This window comes from Mustela erminea, chromosome 13, assembly GCF_009829155.1.
Source record: "Mustela erminea isolate mMusErm1 chromosome 13, mMusErm1.Pri, whole genome shotgun sequence".
Lineage (NCBI taxonomy): Eukaryota > Metazoa > Chordata > Mammalia > Carnivora > Mustelidae > Mustela > Mustela erminea.
This window is the reverse complement of record NC_045626.1, coordinates 61614912-61642020: the sequence shown is the minus strand read 5'-3', so window position 1 is coordinate 61642020 and position 27109 is coordinate 61614912. Positions and strand designations below refer to the sequence as shown.

Below are 27109 nucleotides of genomic sequence, written 5' to 3'. Positions count from 1 at the left end.
TTCTGTCTCTGACATTTCATTTAGCATAATGCCATTAAGGTCCATCCATGCTGTTGCAGATGGCAAAGTTTTACTCTTTTTATGGCTGAATAATCCGTTGTGTTTGTGTACCATTTTTTTTTTTTAATCCATCGTCCATTGGTGGTTATTTCTGTGTCTTGGCTATTGTAAATAATGCTGCAGTGAATATGGAGGTGCATATACCTTTTTGAGTTAGTGCCCCCCCACCCCAGATAGATACCCAGAAGTAGAATTGCTGGATCATACGGTAGTTCTGTTTTATGAGGACATAACTGTTTCCCATTGTGGCTACACCAGTTTACATCCCCACCAACAATGCACAGCACTTTCCTCCACATTCTCACCAACACTTGTTTCTTTTTCTTTCTTTAATAATAGCTATTTTCACAGGTGTGAGGTGATTGAGCATCTTTTCAGATGTTTATTTGCTATCTGTGTATCTTCTTTAGTGAGATGTCTGTTCATATCTTTAGCCCATTTTGTAATTGTTGAGTTTAAAGAATTCTTTTTGAATTTTAGATGAAATCTTTGATACATGCTTTACAAATATTTTCTCCCCATTTGTGGCTTGTCTTTTTATTCTCTTAACAGTGTCTTTGATTAGAGGTTTTTAATTTTAATTAAGTCCAACTTACCTTTTTTATTTATTTTTTAATGGATCTTGCTTTTGGTGGTGTATCTAGCAAGTCATTGCCAAACCCAAAGTCACTTAAACTTTATTCTATGTTTTCTTCTAGAAATGGTATAGTTTTGCATTTTACATTCAGGCCTGTGATGCGTTTTGACTTAAATTTTGTGAAAGGGTTAAGGTCTGTGTCTGTGTTCACTTTTTTTTTTTGCATGTGGACATCTGGTTGCAGGATCATTTGTTGGGAAAAACTATCCTTTCTCCATTGAATTGCTTTTTCACCTTTGTCAAAGGTCAGTTGACTATATATATGTGCATCTCTTTCTGGACTATCTGTTTTGTTGGTCTGTTTCTTTGCTTTCTCCAATACTGCACTGTCTTGGTTATTGTAGCTTTATAATAAGTCACTGCTCTATAATAAGAGTGTACCTGTGATTCTTTTTGTGAGGGGTTGGGGGGGTCTTACTGCATGAGCTAGGAATTGCAGTACACATTGAATGTAAGAGTGGTGAGAAAGGACATCCTTGCCTTGTTCCTGGTCTAAGGAGGAAAGTCCCTGGTCTCTCTCCTCTTAAGTATCACATTAGCCATGGATTTATTGTAGATGTTCCTCATCAGATAGAGAAAGTTCCCCTGTACTCTTAGTTTGCTTAGAGTTTAAAAAGTCATGAACAGGTGCTCGATTCTGTTTTCCAGAGTGGCTGTACCAGCTTGTATTCCCACCAACAGTGTAAGAGGGTTTCCCTTTCTCAACATCTTCACCAACATTTGTTGCTTCCTGTCTTGTTAATTTTAGTCTTTCTGGCTGGTATGAAGTGGTATCTCATTGTGGTTTTGATTTGTATTTACCTGATGGCAAGTGATGTGGAGCATTTTTTCATGTGTCTGTTGGTCATTTATATGTCTTCTTTGGAGAAGCATCTGTTCGTATCTTCTACCCATTTATTGACTGTATTATTTGCTTTTTTGGGTGTTGAGTTTGATAAGGTCTTCATATGTCTTGGATACCAGCCCTCTATCTGATATGTCATTTCCAGACATCTCCCATTCTACAGGTTGTTTTTGGTTTTGTTGACTGTTTCCTTATCTGTGCCAAGCGTTTTATCTTGATGACCATAACAGTAGTTCATTTTTGCTTTTGTTTCCCTTGCCTTTAGAGCTCTGTCTTGCAAGAAGGTACTGCAGCCAACATCGAACAGTTTGCTACCTGTGTTCTCTAGGATTTTGATGGATTTCTGTCTTACATTTAGGCCTTTCACCCATTTTGAGTTTATCTTTGTGTATGGTGTAAGGAATGGTCCAGTTTCATACATTTGCATATGGCTGTCCAGTTTTCCCAAAACCATTTGTTGAGGAGACTGTCTTTTTTCCATTGGATACTCCTCCCTGCTTTGTCAAAAATTAGTTGATCATAGACTTGAGGGTCCATTTCTCGCTTCTCTGTTCTGTTCCATTGATCTCTGTGTCTGTTTTTGTACCAGTACCGTGCTGTCTTGATGGTCACAGCTTTGTAACATAACCTGAAGTCAGGCATTGTAATGCCCCAGCTTTTTCTTTTTCAGCATTCCTCTGGCTAATTGGGGTCTTCTTTGGTTCCATTAAAATTTTAGTATTGTTCCAGGTCTGTGAAAAATGTCAGTGGTATTTTGATAGGAATTTCATTGAATGTGTAGGTCGCCCTGAGTCACATAGACGTTTTACACAGTATTTGTTCTTCCAATCCATGAGCATGGAATATTTTTCCATCCCTTTGTGGCATCTTCACTTTATTTTCATAGATGTTCTATAGTTTTTAGACTACAGATCCTTTACCGTTTTGGTTAGGTTTATTCCTAGGTATCTTATGGTTTTCAGTGTAATTGTAAATAGGATCAATTCCTTAATTTCTCTTTCTTTAGTCACATTGCTACATTGTATGTGCATTGATTTTGTATCCTGCCACGTTGCTGAATTGGTATATGAGTTCTAGCAAGTTTGGAGTAGAATATTCAGGGTTTTCCACATAAAGTATCATGTTATCTGTGAAGAGTGAGAGTTTGACTTCTTTGCCAATTTGAATACCTTTTATTTCCTTTCATTGTTTGATTGCTGAGGCTAGGACTTCTAGTACTATGTTGAACAACAGTGGTGAGAGTGGGCATCCCTGTCATGTTCCTGACCTTAGGGAAAAAGCTCTCAGCTTTTCCCCATTGAGAATGATATTTGGTGTGGACTTTTTCTAGATGGTTTTGATGATATTGAGGTGTGTTCCCTCTTTTCGTACGCTGCGGAGAGTTTTAATCAAGAAAGGATGCTGTATTTTGTCAGATGCTTTTTCTGCATCAATTGAGAGGATCATATGGTTCTTGCCCTTTCTTTTATTATAATGTATCACGTTGATTGATTTGTGAATGTTGAACCACCCTTGCAATGTAGGAAGAAATCTCACTTGGTCTTGGTGAATAATCCTTTTAATATACTGTTGGATCCTGTTGGCTAGTATCTTGGTGAGAAATTTGCCAGCCATGTTCCTCAGGATATTGGTCTGTGATTCTCCTTTCTGATGGGGTCTTTGTCTGGTTTCAAATCAAGGTAATGCTGACCTCATAAAATTAGTTTGGAAGTTTTGTTTCCATTTCTATTTTTTGAAACAGCTTCAGAAGACTATGTAGTAGCTTTTCTTTAAATGTTTGGTAGAATTCCCCTGGGAAGCCATCTGTCCCTAGAACCCTTTGTTGGGAGGTTTTTGATTACTGCTTCAATTTCCTTGCTGGTTATGGTTCTGTTCAGGATTTCTATGTCTTCTTCTTTCAGTTTTGGTAGTTTATGAGGTTCCATAAGTTTATTAATTTGGGTCCTTTGTCTTGTCTTTTTGATAAGTCTGTCTAGGTGTTTATCGATCTTACTAATTCTTTCAAAGAAGCAGATTTTAAGTTCATTGATCTGTTCTTCTGTTCTTTTAGTTTCTATTTTTTTGAGTTCTGCTCTCGTCGTTACTATTTCTCTTCTTATGCTTGCTGTACCCTTTGTTTGCTTTTCTTTCTCCAGCTCCTTTAGTTGTAAGTTGAGCTTGTATATGTTGGACTTACTGAATTTTTTGAGAAAGGCTTGTATTGCTGTGTACTTACCTCTTAGGACTGCCTTTCCTGTATCCCAGAGGTTTTGAACAGTTATGTTTTCATTTTCATTTGTTTCCATGATTTTTAAAAATTCTCTAATTTCCCAGATGACCCATTCATTGTTTAGGATGCTCTCTAACCTCCAAGTGTTTGAGTTCCTTCCAAATTTCCTCTTGTGACTGAGTTCAAGTTTTAAAGCATTGTGTTCTGAAAATATGCAGAGAATAGTACCAGTCTTTTGATACTGGTTGAAATCTGATTTGTGACCCAGTATGTGATGTATTCCAGAGAATGTTCGGTGTGCACTTGAGAAGAATGTGTATTCTGTTGTTTTAGCATGGAATGTTCTATACAGAACTACAAAGTCCATCTGGTTCAATGTGTCATTCAAAGCTCTTGTTTCTTTGTTGATTCTCTGCTTAGATGATCTGTCCATTGCTGTGATTGGGGTGTTAAAGTCCCTTTCTATTATTCTATTATCACTGTGCTGCTTTAATTTGGATATTAATTGGCTTATATAATTGGCTGCTCCAGGGTGCCTGGGTATCTCAGTCATTAAGTGTCTGCCTTTGGCTCAGGTCATGATCCCAGGGTCCTGGGATTGAGCCCCGCATCAGGCTCCCTGCTCAGCTGGAAACCTGTTTCTCCCTCTCCCACTCCCCTTGCTTGCGTTCCCTCTCTTGGTGTATCTCTATCAAATAAATAAATAAAATCTTTAAAAAACAATAATTATTGGCTGCTCTGAAGTTAGGAGTATAAATATTTATAATTGTTTTTTTGTTGTTGTTGGACAAACCCTTTAAATGTGACATAGTGTTTCTCTTCATCCCTTACTACAGTTTTTGGTTTAAAATCTAATTTGTCTGACAGGAGGATCGCTACCCCAGCTTTCTTTTGAGGTCCATTAGCATGGTCCATTAGCATAGGTCCAGCCCTCTCACTTTCAAGAAGGTATCTTTAGGTCTAAAATATGTCTCTGATAGACAGCATATGGGTAGGTCTTGCTTTTTTATTTAATCTGATAACCTGTGTCTTTTGATTGGAGCATTTAGCCCATTTACATTGAGAGTAACGACTGAAAAGTATGAATTTAGGGCCATTGTATTACCTGAAAAGCCCCTGTTTCTGTAGACTGTTTCTGTTTCTATCTGGTCTCTGTTACTTTGGGGCTCTGTCTTTGCTTACAAAGGATCCCCTTTAGTATTTCTTGCAGGGCTGGTTTAGTGATCACACATTTTTTTAGTTCTTGTCTGTCTTTGAAGCTCTTTATCTCTCCTTCTATTCTGAATAACAGCCTTGGTGGCTAAAGGCTTGGTTGCATGTTTTTCTCATTTAGTACCCTGGATATATCATGCCAGCCCTTTCTGGCCTGCCAGGTTTCTTTGGTTAGGTCTGATGTTAATCTGATATTCTTCTCTCTGTAGGTTAAGAGTCTCTTGTCTAAAGCTGCTTTCAGTTTGTGAGGGTCACATGTTGGGGTGTAGATCTGTTTTTATTATTTTTGGGAGGGGTCCTCTCTACCTCTTGAACATGAATGCTTGTTTCCGTCCACAGATTAGGGAAGTTTTCAGCTGTGATTTGCTCAAATAAACCTTCTGGTCGTTTCTCTCTGTCTTCACCTTTAGGCACCCCCAAAATTCTGACATTCGTATGTTTCTTGCCATCAGTGCTTTCTTGAAGCCTGTCTTCATGAGCTATTAGTCATTTTTCTCTCTTTTTCTCAATTTCCTTCCTTTCCATCAACTTATCTTCTAGATTACTTACTCTTTCTTCTGCCTCATTTATCCTGCCTGTTAGAACATCCAGTTTAGACTGCATCTCAGTTACAGCATTTTTAATTTTGGCCTGATTAGATCTCATTTCTGCACTAAGAGATTCTGTAGTGTCTTTTATGCTTTTTTTTTTTTTTAGGTCCAGCTATTAACTTTATAATTGTTATCCTGAATTCCAGCTCTGGCATCTTACTTATGTCCATATCAATTAGGTCTGTGGCAGAGAACCATTATCTCTGGTTCGTTCTTTCGTTGTGAATTCCTCCTTCTAGTCATTTTGCCCAGAGAAGAATGGATGAGCAAATGAGCAGAGTCAAAAGTATTCACCACAACCCAATCAAAAAACACGCTAGAGAAATCCAAAGAGATCAGAAACCAAAACAGAAAAGCAAACAAAAACAAAACAAAAAAGGAAGGTGGAATATCATCTCACAGGATGGACAGAACAGGGTGATCCACTTGTTCCTGAGTAAATTTTGGCCTGTGTGTTAGAAGACACTAAATCCCAAAATTGCAAAGGAGGAAAAACTTACATTTATATACACACATATATATATATATGAAAAACTTACATATATATTTAAGTAGAAAAGTGAAAAAAGACCAAAATTGAAGCATATATCTATAATTGTAGGTGTAAAAAAATAAAAGTTAAAAAGTAACTTAAAAACAAAGGGCTGATAAGATAGGAAACTAGTTGAAAAGGGAGAAAAGAATTTCTCTGTTTTCCTACTGGCCTTCCTGTCATGTGTATCTTATACCTTTTGAAGTTGTCGCACATGGTATTTTGTATGTGTTTGTCAGGGGAGAAGGCTTTTGTTTTTTGTTTTTTTTTTCCCCACTTTGCATTTCAGTTTAGGAAATTGCTTTTGGCTCCCTTCAAGCTCACCTATTCTTTCCTTGGCACTGTGGATCATGAATCCATTAAATTTAAAAAAGAAATCAACAGAGTTGATTTCTGTTACATTGTTTTTGTTTTGTGGCATTTCCTTTTGATTCTTAGAATTTCTATTCTGCTTACATTCTATGTTGTTTACCTTTTGCATTCAAACTCCTAACAAATTAGTTTTTTTTAATTGACAGGGTTAATTTTTAAGTCCTCAAAACTTCTCAAGCTGAAGATGCTACATTGATTTTAGAAGTAATTTTTACGGATAAATTGAGTCTTGTAAAAACTGACAAATTGTTGACATTCACAGAACTGAATTAGATTGGCCACTAGATGCCAGGTTTTGCACTAGTCCCTGTAACTGCTGGGAATTAAGACAAACTTCTTGTTCTCCAGGAACATAGAGTCCACAAAGAAAAAAGAAGATTCCAATATCTATGTTTTCAGTGGAGTTTCTTCTTTAGCTTGCAGGACTTGGGGACATCAGAAGGAATTAGTGCCTGTGATATAACTTGCAGGAAAATGGCAGTTGAAGTAAGACCATTATTTACAGAGAATTTGTCCACTTAGTGATTTTGTTTTCACAGTTAGGACATGTGTGGCACAGTGGCCCATGGACTGGCAGAGGTGAGGACAAACCAAAAGACTTTATTTCTCTCATTCCTCCTGTAACCTGAGCAACTTTGCTTTTATTTATTTATTTATTTTTATTGAACTTCCAAATAAGGTTTTGTTTGACAAGAGGTGTTTGGATTCATACAGTAGAGACTCAGTCTTGCTTTTGGAATTGGTTGTTTAAACTCTCTAACTTTTGGGGGCACCTGGGTGGCTTAGCTCGGGTCATGATCCCAGGGTCCTGGGATCGAGCCCTACATTGGGCTCTCAGCTCATTGGGGAGCCTGCTTCCTCCTCTCTCTCTCTCTGCCACTTCCCTGCCAACTTGTGATCTCTGTCTGTCAAATAAATAAATAAAATCTTTAAAAAAAAACCTCTCTCACTTTTTAGTTAGTGCATTTTTATTTCTTATAGAAGAATAGCATATAAATTAGTTATTCCTTGTGTACTCAGCTATTGTATTTCTAGTGCTACTTCAATGTCTTAGGCTTCCAGGGCGTCCAGGTTATGAGGAACAGAAATGTGTTCATATAATCTTGAGGAGTATGGGTTTGGTTAGGAATTTCATGAACTCATTCATTTGCCTTATAGAACTGGAAATTTAGGATATACCTTTTGTAGGATTCCAGCAGCATTCTAACATTTGTGCTTTTTCACTGACTTTTTTTTCCAGTGCATTCTTTCCTCTCTGCCATTCCTTTAACTTGGTTTCTCTTCTTTTGGTTCCCATTGCTTCCTTGTATCTTTACTTTTTCTTTCCTTTTTTTTTTTTTTTTTTAATTGAGTATAGTTGACACACAATGCTATATTCGTTTCTGGTGTACAGGGTAGTGGTTTGACAAGTTTATGCATTATGCTAGGCTCAACTCAACACAAGTGTAGCTATCATCCGTCACCATACAAAGTACTACAATGTTATTGACTGTATTCCTTACGCTGTGCCTCTTAATCCTGTGACATACTTATTCCACAACTGGAAGCCTTACACCTTTACTCTTGACCACTATGTCTTCACCTTCTCTTTGCCTCAGAATTGCTGTGGAGAAGCTCCTAACTTTCACACATGTGTGTTAACTCCTTCTTCATGCCTGGTCTTGGGGTGGATATTATTGGATTGATTGAGTAAAGTTTCATGTAGTTTTCCACGTTTTTGGTCAAAACCATCCTAGACAAGTATTTATCCTCTGTAATCTCCTTTCAGCTCAGACACTATCTTTAGGTTGTTTCACTGTGAATGAGAGCAACAGACTACTTTGTTTACTTACAACCTTAGAATAATAATAACTTATAACATTTTTTGAGCACTTGCTATATACTCCTCATTTTCTAATTTTACATGTATGTAGTTTAATCTCATAACAATCTTATGAAGTAGGTGATATTATTAAACCCTGTTTTACAAATTGGAAACCAAGGCACAGGGTGCTAATTAACATGTCCAAATGGTGCATAGTTTATTTTTAGGATGTGAACTTGGCAGTCTGACCTTGGATTCCAGGCTCTCAGTTTTTAAATTCTACTGCCTGCTCATGAAAATTATTCATGACAGAATCAGGCTTTACTTTAGAATTTATTCATAATGCCCCTAACCATACAGGGTAGAGTTTGTATACTGAGAATTAGGCACCATTAATCATACGCCAGCCACTTGCCCTGTTAAAGACCTTTATGACATAATGCTAAAGTGGAAAAGGATAGCCACAACAAGCAATGTAATCTTGTCACTTCACTTGAGTCTAGTAATGCATTTTCATTTATTTCCATAACTGAAGCATTAAGCAGTTTAGAGCACTGCCTCATCTACACATATGAAAATTTCAAACTGCTGAGGCAGGAAAATAACAGGCAACTTTTGGTATAAGCTACGTCTCACGATTTAAAAATGTATTACTGAAATTACTGTATTTCACTGGAAGAAATTGAGGTTTAAGTTGTTCGTCACTCCAGATCTCCATTTATATCAGAAATAGACGCCTGTTCATTCATACCTTCTTCAGGTCTACTCATCCTGCCTACGTATTACAAATTCAGTCTAAGTAGAGTTCATGAGGAATGACACCTCCACCATTGACCAATAACCAAAAACTTTTATCTTTAATTGAGAATATGAGCAGACTGATAAAATCCAGAAATGGAAGCTGCCAATGAGCTGAAGCCATTATACACAATGCTAGCTGTGAGGCCTAGGTTTTATTTTTCCTGAAGCCTGTTCATTCCAGAGTATGTATGATACTAATCAGTCTGTACTTACCATTTACTTTTACTTGAATTCATCTGAGGGTTTGTTCCCTGAAATCTAATGAGTCTTACTGTGTATGTCAACAGTATTATGATTGATTACCTTTGGAAGTCTTGGGTTGTACTGTCAAACATTGTGGTCACTGCCAATATGTTGTCATTAAAATTAGTTTTAATTTTTATTTTTAATTTAAAAGTTAACTTTAAGTTACAAGTTAATTTCTTGGGCCTTATGTTTCTGTAGGGCACTTTTATCATGTGTCTTATATATCTTAGTCTACTGAAAATTGGCACAGTTTCTTTCTTCCGGAAATGGCCATATAGCTTAGTGACTAGGTTTGAATCCCAGCTTCTCCACTCACCTATTGAGTGTATTTCCTCTTTGTGTTTCAGTGTTCTCAACTGCAAAATAGTGACAGTAGTCCCTCCTTCATAAGATTTATAACACCTACTACATAATAGAGGCTCAAAAACATCTTACAATGATGATGGTGGATAACAGCATTGCCACCACATTGCCTCTGGCACTGAAGCCATTTGCTGGGCCTAGAGAAATGACCCCTAAATTCATATTGAGAGGTGTGACCTTGCTGTACAGGATTCTGATTCATTAGGTCTGGATGGAGACCAGGAATCTGGTTTTTCAAACAACCTTTCCTTTCCCTCAATATCTCCAACCTGCCATGATTCTGATGCATAGCCAGTTTTGGAAACCACTAGCCCAGAGATTGGTTTCTAAGGAAACCAAGATAAATATCAGCTCAAGAGGTAATATAGGGGTGACTCTTGTGAACTGTTACATGAAGTGAAAGAAGCCAGTCACAAGAGACCACATACTGTGATTCCATTTAAATGAAATATCCAGAATAGATAGATATAGAGACAGAGAATAGTTTAGTGGTTGCCTGGGGCTGGGAGAGGGAGGGAATGATGAGTGATTGCTCATGGATATGGGATTTCTTTCTGGTGATGAAAATGGTCTAAGACTGTGGGGATAGTTTTACAGCTGTGAATATACTATAAGTCATTGAATTCTACAGCTTAATTGAGGGAAATGTATGTTTTCAAATAAATATTTCAATAAGGATTTTTTTTCAGTAATCAATTAGAAGTGAGAGAGGATACATTTTTTTTTTTTAATGGGATGGGGTAGTTGGGGAAACCAGGGGAAAGGGCTCAAACTGGATGCTTGGAAAGAGGCTTTTTTTTTTTTTAAATTTTTTTCCCTTTAATTTATTCATAAACACAAACATACAATAATCTAATTATCTGAAAGCCTTCTGGGAACTTCATCTCCTGGAAAACTGCCTTGTAAAGGAAATAGGTTTAAAAGAAAAAAAGACTTTTGAGTTCAGAAAACACCTGCATTAAAGCCATGGACAGGAATAATTCAAAGATAATGGTGCTGGAGAAAATCCTCAAAATAAACGCAACTAAAATAGTGACCAGAGATTCATGGTAAATTAAAAGGTATTTTTTGTAAAAAATGAAGCCAAGGGCAGCGCCTGGGTGGCTCAGTGGGTTAAGCCTCTGCCTTTGGCTCAGGTCATGATCTCAGGGTCCTGGGATCTAGCCCCGCATCGGGCTCTCTGCTCAGCAGGGAGCCTGCTTTCCCCTTTTCTCTGCCTGCCTCTCTGCCTGCTTGTGATCTCTGTCTGTCAAATAAATAAATAAAATCTTTAAAAAAAAAATGAAGCCAAATGTTATATTGGACAAATTTTAGGTTATAATCCCAGTGCAGCTAATTCTTAGAATAAATAACCAATTGATGTTTCTTCCCCCTTGGAATAGAGATAGCATAGATTTGTAGGAAATAAACAGCATAGGCATAGATTGTAACAAAGGACCATGACCTTTACTTAATGTTTGACTTTCACAACAAATTAGTCAGTTTTGTAAAAGTAATTAAGTACTTAATCACTTTTCTCTGTGGCCTTTCTTAGTTGTTTAATATTTAAGTCATTATTTAAATCACCTGTTATCATTCCTGCGGTTTTTCTTTTTGGTTGTTAACTGGTCTGATTCTTCAAATTGTTTCTTGTCATTGACTTTGCTTTTCATTGCAGCAATCTCCAGTATCACCTTTAAAGGTTTCTTGGGAGCCTATTATTGCAAGATGTGCAGTTTCTTTTCATAATTTATTTGCATTGTGTTGTTGGATTATCTGTGAGAGCCTGATAAGAGCTAATGTTAACTATTATTTAGGGAAGAGTGAGTCAGAGTATTAATTTTATATAGGGACAGTTCATTAATGGATATTTTTATATAATGACAGACAACTTTGTACCCCAAATAACAAATATTCATTAAAATGGAGTACCCATATTTATTGGATTGCTGAGTTATTGGGATGCTAACTCATATGCTGTTGACTAGTGTACAGTTTAAAAAACGAAAACATCTATTTACAATGTAGGAGAAGCAGTAAGGTAGCTGATGGGAGAGGGGTGGAGATTGTGGTCAGGTAGAACTACCTGGTATTAAGGGAAGGGAACTGATTTCCTGTATAGTAATGCATACCATAATTCTGTTTTAATAGTGAGGAAACCTGCACCTAGAGAAGCTAAGAAATTTGCTCAAAATAGTATCTCAGTTGGGTCTGTCTTATTCCAAAGTTTGTATTCTTTTAAAATAACATTATACTGTCTTGACAAAAAGTTTAGCTATCTGAAAAAGTGTGTCTCCTCACCAGCCAAAAATATATGTGATTTACAATTTTACATAATATAGTTGAAAGGCATTATAGAAAAAAAGGTACTTCTATCAACTACTTGTCAGAACTTAACAGTTTTAATAATAAGTTAGTTGATGCTTGTTAGTTTACAAAGCACGTCTACATCAGAAATTTCATGTTTTCTGTAACAACCCTGTGAAGTAATCCTTATTTTACTAGTAAACTTGCGCTTGAAGTTTAAAGTCAGTTATATGAGGGCCCAGGTTTTTCTGCTTCTAGATCTTACTGTTTTTCCATTATGCTACACGGCTTTCTTGTAGAATAACAGAAGCCCTACAAACATCCCTTTTGTAGCAATAAAATACCCTCAAAATATTACCCTTAGTGATATCTGTTGGACTGGTTTACTATATCATATTTAAATATATTTTAGTAACATTTTAAAATTGTGGTATGTTCAAACTATACACCTTAACATTAATTTCTATAGATTTGATGGCAGTGTTTGTCCTTTACTTCCTAATAGTTAATGATTTATTTTTAAGAGGATTGATTTAAAATGGAAATTGGTATAATCTGATTTTTTTTTTTAATCTAGTCTTTGTAGAAGCTGAAATCCATCAATCACTGTTCTTCAAAATGCAATGGAATGTACCAAGGTCTGTATTCCGACTGGCACATAGGACATGCATGGAACCACATAAAGCCAGTCTTTTTGGACACTGTCAAAGCATAAAGGGACCATTACATTTGTATAAAGCTGAATCCAGAGTAGTTTTGGTACAGGACCCTCAAAAACAATGGCTGCATTTATCTGCTGTCCTGTGTGTTGCAAAGGAAAGGAAGCCATTCATTGCTCATCCACCCCAGCCGGGGGTCCTTCGCCATAAACAGTGGGAGCAAGATATTTTATCCAAGAGGGTTATGTCATCCAGTGCCACATCCCCTGGAACTCCTTCGGAAAAAAAGGAAGAACCTGATCCTTTGCAAGACAAATCTATTAGTCTTTATCAACGATTTAAGAAAACATTTAGACAATATGGAAAAGTTTTGATTCCAGTGCATCTAATAACTTCTGGTGTTTGGTTTGGAACATTTTATTATGCAGCCATAAAGTAAGTTTTTGCTTGGGTTGAGCACCTTTCCCTGCTTTATCAGAATGTTAATCTTCTTAATTGTAGTAATGAAAGCCTTAAATAGTTTTTTAAATGCTTTAATGTCTTTCACTGTTGAGTGTGACTGCTTTTCATAGCTGTTTTTGACATTTTCATAGCTAAATTTGCTTGCCGTTCATAGCAGGCATTTTGTGAAAATTTTAATCTGTACCATTTCATTTAATCCTCATAACTCTATGAAGTAGGTAGCGTGATTATTCCCATTATATTGATGAGATTAAGGAAGAATAAGTCAAAACAACTTAGCTTTTTCCCAGATGTTGTGGAGTCTTATTTCAAAGCCCCTGCTGTTCATCACGATGCTCATCTGTCAACATTTAGCATGGCACAGAAATAAGAGATTTCGGAAATTTGGCAGCACTGTTGAGTTCTATACTTATGTATTTCTTAAAGGGTTCACGAATGTAAAAAGATATCTATTACTTTGCCCTATGTATGATTTTGGTGGGAAATTGGTAACATGTTTTTTGCCAAAGCCTGCCTAATATCTGTTACAGATACAAAAACGAACTAATTGCAGGCTCATGTTTTAGTGTTACCCACAGCTGATAATGTGTCAAGGTAAGGTCTTTTGTTCTGATCAGAAGTTAATTTGTTGGACACTTAAAAAATTGAACATAGATCTCATGTTAGGTGTTCTTATCACAACTAAAATTAAACTTCCAAAAAATAATACCTTCAGGCTAGGCCCGATTTGGTGGGCCTAGCCTGAAGGTATTATAAAACACAGAATATCTAAATGCACCTTTTTTTGTTAAATACTCCTCCTTTCTTTTAAGGTAAGTTTATTATTTACAATGTTTTAGGAGCAGGGTACACATTGAAACAGATCCCAGTGATTTCCAGTTTGCTTCTGCCACTAGCAATTAAGGCGTTCCGAAGTCTGCCTATTCCTTTGAATGTATCCTGTGGGCTTTTCTTGTGTTAGCCTGGGCATGACAGAGCTGAGTGAGCTCACCATCCTGAGCGCAGTGAAATGGCACAGTGAACCCCACTTTGAGTTTTAGTAGACTCAATCCTTATGGGGCTAGAATGATTTTATTCTTTCCAGAAGTCCATCGATTTTCAGTGTTTGGTTATATTTAATGGCTTGATAGATTAATAAGATATTTTAGTTTTGTATGTAAGGCTCACTCCTTGGGAAAAAGTTATTTTTTTACTAAATTAAAAGATAATGAAATGGAGACTTATTCTTGGAAAACATGGGGATTAGAAGTGTTTCTTTACAAAAGTTCTGAAAGGATTTTTTAGCTTGTGTAGTTGATGCTGCTCTGATTCTCTTCACATCTGTTTCTCCATTTTCTTCCTCAGTTATACCCTTCTTTGTTACGTATCCTTATCCTTTAAGAATTGTGTCTTTCTCTTTATAAATAACTTGGCATTTGGGGACTATCATTTGTAATGGCCTGAAAGAGCCTCTCTGTACATTTCCCCCACAGTATACCCATTACATACCATTTGTTTGCATCTGTTTATCAGCATGTGTATCTGTACTTGGTAGGTGTGGGGGAGGGAGAGAAGATCCAGCAGTCACAGAAAATGCAACAAAAAAACTTAAGTGTTTAGACTGCTGAAAAAAAAAAAAGAATTGTCCCTTTCTTTACAGAAGATCCTTGTATACGTACAATTTATGGATTATCTTTTTCATTAATGACATTTTTCTGTGCATGTATAATATTTATAGAAGTCTTCAAAACTGACCTTAGTGAGGCGCCTGGGTGGCTCAGTTGGTTAAGCGGCTGCCTTTGGCCCAGGTCATGATCACAGGGTCCTGGGTTTGAGCTCCACATTGGGCTCAATGCTCCTTTTGCCCCTTCTCTCTGACACAACCTTGGAGAGATCTTAAATCTGACCAGAAGTTCTCTGTTTGATAACTGTAGCTTTGTGATGATGGTTTTGTTCCTCTAGTTAGATGCCTTGTGTTTTTAGGCCTCAGGTTACAGATCCATTCTGAGGCAAAATGCTGCCTGATTTTTATGGCATTGTATTCTTACTGTGAATGTACTTTTTTCCTTGGGTATTTCTGCATCAGTTGAAACGTCATAGAGCTGGCGTTTGTAAAGCACAGATTTCTGTGAGGCCATGGAAGCTTCAGAGTAAAAAGTGACAAGAGGATATTACTGTTGAAATCAGGCCCTCACTAGTGTTTCATATTTAGCAATTCCAAAGGAAATGGAAGTTATTATTACTTTAAAATAGTCAAATGATCAAATCAGTATTTTAGAAATAAATAGAACTGGGGTACTTGGGGTGGCTCAGTTGATTAAGTGTCTGACTCTTGATTTCAGCTTAGGTCATGATCTTGGGGTTGTGAGATCGAGCCCCACGTGCAGCTCCGGGCTCAGTTGGGAATCTGCTTGAGATTCTTTCCCCCTGCCCCTGCCCTCCGGCACATGCTCATGTGCTCTCTCCCCCTCTTTCTAAAATACAAAATCACTAAAATAAAGAACTAGAACCAGTTGTTTGCTCCTTTATTTTGTAAAATATACTTGTGCAAGGTGTCTGAGGTAATTATTTGATCTTTATGATAGTTCTGTTTTTCTAAATCACTCAGTTTTATCTAATTTTTGGCCACATGTTTGTCTTTTGTTTCCCCTTCATGATTGCTTTTAAATTACATACTGGGCTAGGTGAGTGATAAAATAATTTTATAATTGTATTCGTTGTAGAAGATATAATTAGCATATTGTGGTAAGATATTAATGGTGCATAGTGACTTAATTAGACCCATAGAATAGCTAAGTCCTAGTAATACTAAGTTTTGCTTTAATGGGATTCTGTTGTTATCTAAGAGACTTGAAAAGGAACTGATGGTGGAGAAAGAAGAAACTGGTTGGACTTACAGTCAGTTTTGTAATTTTTAACTTTTTAAAGAACCTTCAGTTACCTGCTTTCCTTTCATGGATGGCCCGTAATTTTCCTTAATGATGATCAGCCATATGTTCTTGAGAGTAGTCCCTGATTCCAGAGTATTATAGTGAAATCATAGAGGGACAATGTCCTCAATTAACTGAATTTTTTAATATTAAAAACAAATTGATTTGCTAGCTATTATGTTATACAGAATACAGCTATCTATAATAGTAATGGATTTAGGCAATTCCCTTTCTTAATTACAAAGAGAAGGAGCACCTATACAATGACATGCCCTGTAGACCCTCTTCTAACCCTGAGTCACACATATACCAGCTATGGGACAGACTGACATCCTGTGGCTTCTGTTGTGATACACTGAGACAGAATTAACTGTACAGTTTTCCTGTTTAAAAATGTTTACCTGAACCTGATCAGGAGGGAAAAAACAGACAAATCCAAATAGAGGGGTATTCTCCCTTGCTAACTGGTCTGGAAACTTCAAAAATCTCAGTGTCAAAGATGTCATGCCCTCCTTCTCAAAAAAGTTCTGAGGATCATTTCTAGAGGAAAGGAGACAGGAAAGAAATGACAGGATAGTGACAAGGGACATACTGGAATGAACAATTCAGGAAATTTTAATATTAAATAATATATTATGTATTAAGTATATACTCTTGTGTATGTTAAATTTCCTGAATCTGGGGGCACCTGGGTGGTGTGGTCAGTTAAGCATCTGACTCTTGGTTTCAGCTCAGGTTGTGATCTCAGGCTCATGCTAAGAACTTCTATGCCCCTCTCCCCCATTCCCCCTTTTTTAAAAATTTAATAAATCTTTTAAAAAATTCCCAAATATGATAGTTATCTTTATGTAGGAAAAGCACAGAACAAGAACCTTGTTCTGAGTGAGGGGTGAAGGGTTAGTGTCTATAAGACAACACATAGTGATAAAGGGAGAGAGTGTGAGAGAGCACATGCCAGTATAGCTAAATGTTGTTCATCATGGAAACTAAAAATAAATTAGGGCTTAACAGTTCATATTAGAGACTTTTCTTTTCCTTCTCTCCCTCCATCCAAAAATTTGTTGCAGTTTATGGTAATTGCTTCTTCACCTGCCTGCTAAGCCTGCTAATAGAATAGAGACATCCACTTAGAATAATTAAAGTTTTCATCAAACCCATAGAATCATTTATTCTTTGTATAATAACACAATAAGTACTGTTATAATGTTGCTTTTACAGCAATATATTTTGACATGTAATTTTAGAGGTGAAAAGCTTAGGTCTTGAAGTTTGAATTGGAGTATTCTGAAGAAGTAGTGTTTGGTTGGGACAAATGAAGACCAAGTAAATCATTCTGGTCATTCCTTCTCTTTTGTCATTTAAAGCTATTAATTTTACTCTGCTAGACCCTTCTATTTTTATAAATATGGTAATTAGGGACATATGTCCATGTACAGAAGCAAAGCAGAAGCTGCAAACAGTAAGATACAGTGTTAACACTGATGTTTCTGTACGTTTTCTTCTAGAGTTAAATCACAGTTCTTGACAATGCATAAGTGACCTTTAAACAAAATTTGTTTTGGTGTTTTCAGAAAACTTTTTGAAAATATTTATCCCTTAAAGTTTGTATGTATACATACATAATTGTGTGTGTGTGTGTGTGTGTGTGTGTGTGTATGTTACTTTGTTTCTTAGAGGAGTGATGTATAAATATATAAATCATTTTGTTTCTTTCTTAGAGGAGTGAATGTCGTTCCTTTTCTAGAATTTATTGGGTTACCTGACAGCATAGTAAACATTCTGAAAAATTCCCAGAGTGGAAATGCACTAACGGCATATGCCTTGTTTAAGGTAAGTACTGGTATAAATGAGTTGCTCTTCACACTTAACCAATAACAGGCTCAGCTCCTCATAAAACTCCATGTTAGTTCCCAGTAGTAATTTTTTGTAACCTAAAATACCACATAAAGTACCATAGTCTAATGGCTAAAGTTTATTTTTTTAAATTTAATTTAATTTTTTTGGTGTGTGTTCCAAAAGTCATTGTTTATGCACCACACCCAGTTTATATTTTTTTAAGTTTAAATTTTAAGAATAACTAAAATGATGGTTTAGAAAGAAGTGACTTGAAAATAGGTAGATCATTCCTAACCTGCTGTGATGACACAAATGTGAGACTTCTGAATTTCCGGAAGTTATCTTTTTGACATTTCTCCCCCTTACGGTATCTTAATTTTCCTTATTCAGAGATCCATGACTTGCTGGTTATATTTAGTATTTATTTTACTGTGTGTACTAGTTCATCTACTTGGTAAGTCAAATAGTAAAGCTTAGTTCAAATTGTTTTATGGGACTCAGTAGCTTTTATATAGGTTTCATTTTAGAAGTTTGTCCACTGTAGCTGTTCTCTGGAGTTGAGGCACCAACATCTTTATAAGCAGTTTCTACATCTATGGGTCTTTCTTTTAGAAGAGAAGACTCACTATAAATTGTGGATTTTAGCTATATTAATCTAATTTTTCTCAGTTGACAAATAATTATGAAGTTCTATATATCTTCATCCTAAGAAAGAAAACAGAAAACGTTTGGAAACTAGATTTTATTTTATTTTAGTTTTGTTGTAATAAAAATACTTAGAAGTATGGTTTTATAGTAGTACAGGTAACATTTTATTGTCATCCTCATTAAAATCCTCAGAAATCTTGGGAGATTTCCATTTTTATTTTGATTCTAAAGAGGACTAAAGCCTATGTGCTGAGTTTTCAACATTAAAACTTAATAAACTTACCAATGATCAAGTTTCTAGTTATAGTGGGTGTAATTTACCTTAATAAGTCAAAGTATCATGATGATTTAAGCCATTTCCTTAATTATAATCACTCCTTATCCTATGCTCCCATAACATGTATGTAGCTCTTACAGTTCGTGTCATGGTCTGGGGTTAGTTTTGCAGGGCTTTTTTTTTTTGTCATTTGGTTTCTTTAGTGGATTTTAAGTGTTTAGGAATTCATAGTCATGTTCTGTTTCTCTGTGTTGTCATTGCGCCTGTTACTGTGCTTTGTAGGTGCATCAGTGCTCAGTGCATGTTTCTTACGTGGGAATTGAAACAATGAGCCTGTACACGTAGGTAGGTTAGTGTCAGCAGTGTTCCTTTCCACTCACTGTTCCTCTCCGAGGTGGGAAATAGGCAGGGGATTCTCCTGGGTATTTTCTGTCACCCATGGTTTCTCAGGTGGAGCAACGAACACTTGAGATTTATTGCTTCTGTAAGGCAAAGCTTCAAAAAGAGGTGTGGCGAAGGGGGGAAAAACCACCTGGAGTGTGACCTTGTGACACTGACTAGCACACAGTCCTCAGCCCCCTAGCACTGTCCTGGAAGTGTATCTTTGTTTGAATTGACAAAAAATTTGTTGAACTCCTATTCTGTGCCAAGTGCCATTCTAGATACTGTAATTAAATAAAATGGTACAAAATACATGCCCTCATGGAACTTACAGCATAGTAGTGGGAGGCAGTTAGATAAAGAAGGTAAAGTTAAAACACACACACCGGGGTGCCTGGGTGGCTCAGTGGGTTAAAGCCTCTGCCTTCAGCTCAGGTCATGATCTCAGGGTCCTGGGATCGAGCCCCACATTGGGCTCTCTGCTCAGCAGGGAGTTTGCTTCTCCCTCTCCCTCTGCCTGCCTCTCTGCCTACTTGTGATCTCTGTCAAATAAATAAATAAAATCTTAAAAAAGGGGTGGGGGGCACCTGGGTGTCTCAGTTGGTTAAGCAACTGCCTTCGGCTCAGGTCATGATCCAGGAGTACCAGGTTCAAGTCCCGCATCAGGCTCCCAGCTCCACGGGGAGTCTGGGAGTCTGCTTCTCCTCTTTCATGCTCTCTTTCATTGTCTGTCTCTCAAATAAATAAATAAAATCTTTAAAACACACACACACACACACACACACACACACACACACACACACACACACCCCGCATGGAGTTTAGGTGATGTTAAGTGCTAAGAAGGAAGAACAAACCAGCAAGTGTTGGAGCATTTCTTTTTCTTATTTTTTTTTTTCCCCCCAGAGGGCTTCCAGGAAGGAGGGAGTTAATCAGGCAGTTTGTATGCAAGAAGAGCATTCAAAGTCAAGGAGGGGAAATTGGAGTATAGTGTCCTAAGGCTGCAGGGTACCTGGAGTATTGGAGGGAGCAGGGAGGATGGCGGTGTGGCTGGGATGAGTGAATGTCAAGAGGTAATAGAGCAGCCAGATGAGGGTGGCCTTACGGGCCATTATGAACACTCTGGCTTTTACTCAGAAGAGATGGAAAGTCACTGGGCAGTTTTGAATATCTGGCTTGTGTTTTAACAAAATCATTTTGGCTGCTATGTTGAGAACAGTCCATATATATAGCTCAACAAGGGCAAGAAGCCCAGAGATGGAGCAAGAGGGGTTATTGCAATGCTATGGGTAAGAGCTGGTAGTGGGAGGACCCAGGTGGTAGCAGGAGAGCCCGTAAGATGTAGGTGGCTTCTGGATGTGTTTTGAAGATGGAGCTGATGGACTTTTTTAATGGATTGAATATAAATTATGCAAGAGAAAGGAGTTGAAGCTATTGTGTATGTTTTTGGCCTGAGCAATTTAATAATAGAGTTGCGGGGCACCTGGGTAGCTCAGTCATTGAGTTTCCAACTCTTGGTTTCAGCTCAGGTCATGATCTCGGATCATGGGATCAAGCCCCACGTTAGGCTCTGTGCTTGTGCGGTGGGAGTGTCCTGATGGCTCAGTCCATTAAGTGTCTCTCTCCTGATTTCCATTTAGGTCATGATCTCAGGTTCATGAAATCATGCCCTATGTGGAGCTCCCTGTTCAACAGGGAGTCTGCTTGGGATTCTCCCTCTCCCTCTGTCCCCTCCGCCCCATGCTCTGATAAGTAAATGAAAGAATAGAGTTGCCATTTCCTGAGATGCAGACAGCTTTGAGAGGAGCAGGATTGGGGTGGGACCATTGAACATCATGAGATCAGTTTTGAACAGATGACATTTTGAGCTCCTATTAGACATGCAAGTGTAAATAAATTGGATGTTGTATATACTGGAATTTAGGGAAAAGGCTCAGTCTGGAAATCTAAGAATCATTAATGTACAGGTGGCACTACAGACTTGAAATTGGATAAGACCACCAAGGGAATGAGGTAGATGGAGGAGTACAGGGGCTCAATACTGCCCCACAGTGTTCCGAGGTAGGCAACAGGAAGAAGAATGGGGAGGAAGGACTGTAAAGGGGCAGCCTCTGAAGTGGAAGGAAACCAGGGCAGCGGGGGCATGACTGCCAGGCAGGACATGCTCCAAGGAGTAGAGGGGGAAGCTGTCTCCATAGTTCTGATGGCTCTGAGGCCTCTTCAGTGACTGATGAGAGGTGGGCGTGAAGGCTTAGAGTAAATTAAGAGAAAATGAAGAGGGAAGGTGGAGATGGAGAGCATAGGCGGCTCTTTCAAAGAGTTTTGGTACTGAATTTTAACACAGAAGCTATCAGAATGTGATACAGTTGCGGTCCGCATTTGTGTTGCTCTTGGACCAGTTCATCTAGTATTCACCTGTGGTCCTTAAATCTCTGGTCAAAGTTAAACCTGTACATGCCTGCACGGATTGATTGATTGATTGATTGATTTACTTACTCACTCACTCACTCTTACTTACTTACTAACTCACCCACTCACTCACTCACTTACTTTTGCCTCATGGAAGTTCCCAGTTGGAATTCCAGACCCAGGGTGGGTTGTAATGAGAAGGTAGCATAAGGCCTGGAAAAGTCAAAGGGATTTGGAAGTGAAACTAAACTAAATTCAGTAAAGAAGAAACATTTGGCCCATGTTTGCCTCTCACCATTTGAAGTAGTTTGGTTCTGGTTTAGTTCTACATGTGCAGTATCCACAGGTTAGCAGGATTCATAAGGACGAGAAACATATGTGTGTTTGTTGTTGGCCCCGAGCCATCTTTCTCATTTCCCACGGTGCCTGTCTCTAAGGTTCACTAGCATGTGGTTCCAGGCTTCAGTGCTTCTACTGGGAATATCCTGTAATCCTTGGCTCAGTGTCCAAGTGACAGGTGTTTGTAAAATGCGTTTACAGAAGAAGATCCCTTGCTAGGAGGAAAAACCATATAGGCTGTAACTATATTAGCCTGGTGAAGCAGTAAAGTAATTTATACTGTTTGGTTATTACTAAAAATTTAAATTTCAAATTGTTTTTGCTAAGACGATAGGCATTATCAGCTGTTGATCTGCCTGTGTTTGCTTTTCTCCTCAGATTGCAACACCTGCCCGATATACTGTGACTTTGGGTGGAACCTCGTTCACTGTGAAGTATTTGCGTAGTCGGGGCTACATGTCGACACCGCCTCCTGTCAAGGAATATCTGCAAGACAGGATGGAAGAGACCAAGGAGCTTCTCACAGAGAAAATGGAAGAAACAAAGGATAGACTCACTGAAAAATTACAGGAAACCAAAGGAAAAGTTTCTTTTAAGAAAAAAATGGAATAGGGTGCCTTATATAACAGGTGATAGACAATTTCTGCACTTTAACCCTTTGGAAACTATGGACAAAGATACATACATGCTCCTGATTAGTTTTTTGTTTTTTGGTGGTTTTTTTTGATTAGTTGCCTAAATACACCAGTTCTCTGAGGGTTAAAGACCTAAGATACCTTTTTAAAGTTGAATATTACTAGAAAAATTAGTGTTTTTTGAAAAGAAAAATGTAACCGAGTATAAGAATTTAACACCAGTAGCAGCATTAAGCAGTGGTTTGTGTCTTCGTAAGTCAGAGCTCTTTTTTCAGGGTCTTCAGAATCATACTTGCTTTGTGTTTTGTTGCAGCACATGGAGCAGTTGACTCCTTGAATAACTGATGTGGCCCTAGGCAGGGTGTTAACACTGGGTTTTCATCTTTATGTTATTCATTGAGCTTTTAACTATTCATTTCTTAATGTGGAGAGCAATATTATCATCACAACTGCCAGTGAATAAGAGGATATTTAGTGTTTCTGTAAAAACTGTATATAACAGTTATCTCTACCAGTTAAAATACACATTTTATATGAAGGAAGTTAAATAAAGATTGAGTCGTATATCTGTAAATAAGATGTATTGGTTACATGTAAGTGAAAAATTGACCCTTTAAAAAATGATTTTTACCCAAAGCTTGTCAAAATCAGTTTTTTTAAAAAGCAAATACATGTATCTATGGTACTTTTTCCACCTAAAACATAAACCTCTACTTTGAATCATTTGTGTTCTCTCCAACTCTTTTTCAGAGGAAATATGAGAACAATATTATACCTTAAGTTCACTGTTGAAATCTAATATCCTTAAGCCATGACTCAGGTTTGCGGTTCTCGAGCAGATGCAGGTGTGGGAGGTTGGAAGGTGCTGTCAGGTTGTTCCAGAGCCGACTCACTCCTGCCATGTGGCAGGCCTTTGTCTCTGCAGGCCAACACTCTCAGTGTCTGTTTCAGAGTTAATGTTGATTTCATTGTGCAGTAAATTCTTAAATTGTAGCTGTTTTTTTCCTTATCCTGAAGTATCTTTTTCCCTTATATTGAAATATGCCTGAGCATTTTACTTGAATTTTTTTAATAGCAAAACTGTCATTAAATTAACTGCTTGGAATGAAATTCAGCCATTGTCAGATGTGAGTTGCCGTGATTGTATGTTTGAGGATGTATGTGTCTGTTTCTTTTGCTTTAACCACTTTTACTTCAGTTCTAATTCTCGAGTTGATATTCAGAAGACAGGATGGCCTCTTTCTAGACCTATCATTGTTTTGAGCGATGTGATAAGGCAGGAGAATGTCCGAGGGACTTCAGAAGCATTCTGGTAGGGAATCACTGCTGCTGGGCAGGATTTTTGTACTAAATATTTAGTTTGGCCAAATTTAGAGAATAATTTAAAAGAAAAAAATGTTTGCATTTGATACATCTAATCATTATGTTAGAACAGTTCACAAGATAATGCTTTTTTCGGGGGAGGGGCAGGGCAGAGCAGCCAAGGGGCCCGCTCTTGCTCTGCCACACATACTCTTGATCAGGCAGAATGGTTTGGTCTCCTGATACACAGCTGAAGCCATGATTTCAGGTTGACAGCACGCTTCAAGTCTAAACACCATTTCCATGTTTTAGCTTGCTTATTTGCATTTTTGTAGATACTAAATGCTAAAATATTAACAAATTTCTTTTTTATTTTTTTTAAACCACTTAAGACTATGCCTTTGTTTTAACATCTTACATGAAACGCTTCTGAAACAATTTACTTTTTATATTACAGAGGGCATATTTTCCAGTAGGGTTAAAATTGGGTTTCTTAGTAGTCACTAATAATCCTGAGACTAAAATTTACTTTTGCTGACTGTCTACCATTAGAGTTTTGTTACCTTCCAATTTTGTTATTGCGTTTTTCCAGTTACAGAAAGTGAGTTGCTGATATGTGCTTTGAAATTCTCTAGTAAAGTATTCTCTGAAGAGGTGAGTGCTTTTGTCATTACTTGGCTTCAGGAATATTTGTATCCTATCAAATGCTGTTGTTAGCATATTGCTAACCTGGTCTTTAAGGCAAGCTACAAATGGCTTAAAAGGGGATACCTGTGTTGTTTGAAATATTAATAGCAGGCTAACAGAATATAGTAATGGGTATAAGTTAAATATGTCAGAGTAATATATATAATAATAATTAAGTATATATTTTATCACATTCATGTAATATATATTTATATAATATAATTTTACTCAATATGATTATATATTTTTTATTTTATGTATTATTTATGATTATATATATTACTCATATATACATCACAGTAAATTCATATAGTTTGCTATATATAGTAAACTCCATTTCATTCACAGGCAACTTTATACTTTGGATTATTTTGCCACTACCTTCTTTGAGCAGTGAGGCAGAGCAGGGTCCCAAGTCTGATATGCATGTCTGTCTTTAAGTAGGATGTGTTGATAGGGTAAAGAAAGAGCTATGACTGAGATTTAACTTACATAAAGTGATGAATACAGTTTGCTCAGCAAATTCACAATTGAAATGAAAAACAGGTTAGGCAAAAGATTTAGTTTATTCAATAGCAAAACCAACCTTTTAATGTACCAAAAATAATCTTTTACTGAATCTGTGACATATAGTGGGATGCTGTTCAGATTTCAACAAAGGAGAAAAAGAATGGATATATTGAGATTCTCTTTCCCCCAGTAATGAAATTATGCCTTCAAATGTAATCTTCTATATTTTTCTTATTACAGAATATACCCCCATTGATTTACAAATGAAAGATACCTGTAGTCTCCATGCCCCAGGGTCAAATGGAGCTCTTTACTGCCCTACTTTAGTGATCTTAGAAGGTAATTCCAGGAATTTAAAAGATCTTAATAGTTTGGGCAGAAGATGTGTTGGGCGAAAAGCATATCTAACTTTACTCTGTGTTCTTTCCCCCGGGTTCAGGCCAAGTCCCAGGATTTCTTTTAAACAAGGACGGTGTGTGGTGGAATATGGTGATGGTAATGAAATGGACAGAAGGTGATTTTAACAACCGAGACAGAAAAAGTGCATCTTTCTTTATAATTTTGAAATACCATTCTTGTAAAATGTGTTTGTGACATATGCATTTCTCTTTTTCTTAAGACTTCTTTGTTTGAAAGAAAGAGCAGGAAGGAAGGGCAGAGGGAGAATCTGAGAGGGAATCTCAAGCAGACTCCCCACTGAATGCAGAGCCTGACTCAGGGTTCGATCTCACAACACTGAGATCATGACCTGAGCAGAAACCGAGAGTTGGGCACTCAACTGACTATGCCATGCAGGCACCCTGAGATATGTTTCTGAAAAAGACTTTTTTTTCATGGTAATGTAGACAAATACATTTTCTGTTAGCAATTCGTTTTTTGAAATGGGGATCTTCATTTATTTGAAATTTTCAAAATTGGGTCCATAAGGCCTAAATGAAAACTGTTTAAATGTTTCCAAAGTTAGTTGGGAGTATTATTCCATATTAAAAGCTAACTGCCTACCTAATTGACTACTCATGCCATAGTCTAAAATGCACCAAATCATATTGGCCTAGAGCGAATTAGCACGGGAGTATTCAAATAGAAGAGTATGAGCCTTTCTGCCACCTTAGAATTGAACAACCTGAACCAGAAATCTATAGAACTAAAGGTGGGTACTTTTAATTATTCACTGTGCAAATATGACCTTTGTCTAGTCTCTTTTGTCCATCTGTATGTCATGTGGTATCTAGTTAGCATTAAATGGGATCCCACAAGATGCTGTCCTATGTACCTGAAGGTACGGCAGACTCCAGATTTCATTCTTCCTTAGAGACTAGAATGGCCTGGGGTCCCACTCCTTTCCAGAACCCATCTTCAGCCATGAATTTTGGCCTAGCCTTCTGATTCTTAAAAGATCCTGCAGTTTGAGCTTGTAACTTGTATTTGAGAAAAGCTGATTCAGGCCAATTGGATATATTTTTCCCCCTCTGTGAGATTTTTCTTTTGTGACTTCTGTGTCACATTGGTTCATTTTAACTAGTCAAAACAAGTTTTTGATTGTCTTGCTTCTTCAGGGTTAGGCTTTGAAAATCAAGCTGTATTCTTCCCTGTGCATCATTGACAATCACCAACAATAATAATTACAGATCATAATTATCTTGTGGCAATTATCTGGCTATTTTCATAAGCATGATCTTAGTAGGAAGAATGCATCTTGATTTTTTGAAACCTTCAGGGCAGAGTATAATGTTTAGCCCATTCTTTATTCTGATGACTTGATTGGACAGCCACGGTGAGGAAGCATGTGGTTTCTCTTTGCAGATGGGAGCGCTCGAGAAGAGTAATACGAAAGTACACTTGTTCCACATTGTGCTTTCTCTGGGACAGCACGGTCCGTGAGGGCAGAAGCCGCAGGACAGTTAAAAGATGCTTCACATGCTGGCTGCCAAAGCGTTTCCTCACTCTTCCTGAAAGGGCAGCTTGCGTAGAACCTTTCTTCTTTCATTCCCTCTCCCTCCGTCTGTCCAGCTTTTTTGTTGTTGTTTTGGATTTTGATCAATTTAAAAGAAAACTCGTAAGTGAGAAAGGAAACAGGGAGTGTGCACACAAACTTGCCT

The 27109-nt window shown here is 37.4% G+C and overlaps 1 protein-coding gene across 3 annotated transcripts in view; it reads left to right on the top strand.

Annotated features, from left to right (window-relative positions):
• Nucleotides 1–23621, top strand: part of FAM210A (family with sequence similarity 210 member A) — a 32548-nt gene extending 8927 nt beyond the window's left edge. For all 3 annotated transcript variants that reach the window (XM_032310021.1, XM_032310022.1, XM_032310023.1), the window contains exons 2-4: nt 12534–13050; nt 17705–17816; nt 22255–23621. In XM_032310021.1, coding sequence (XP_032165912.1) covers nt 12575–13050; nt 17705–17816; nt 22255–22488 — 822 coding nt within the window. In that variant the 5' untranslated portion in view covers nt 12534–12574 and the 3' untranslated portion in view covers nt 22489–23621. The remainder of the gene's footprint in view (nt 1–12533; nt 13051–17704; nt 17817–22254) is intronic.
• The last annotated feature ends 3488 nt before the right edge of the window (nt 23622–27109 follow it).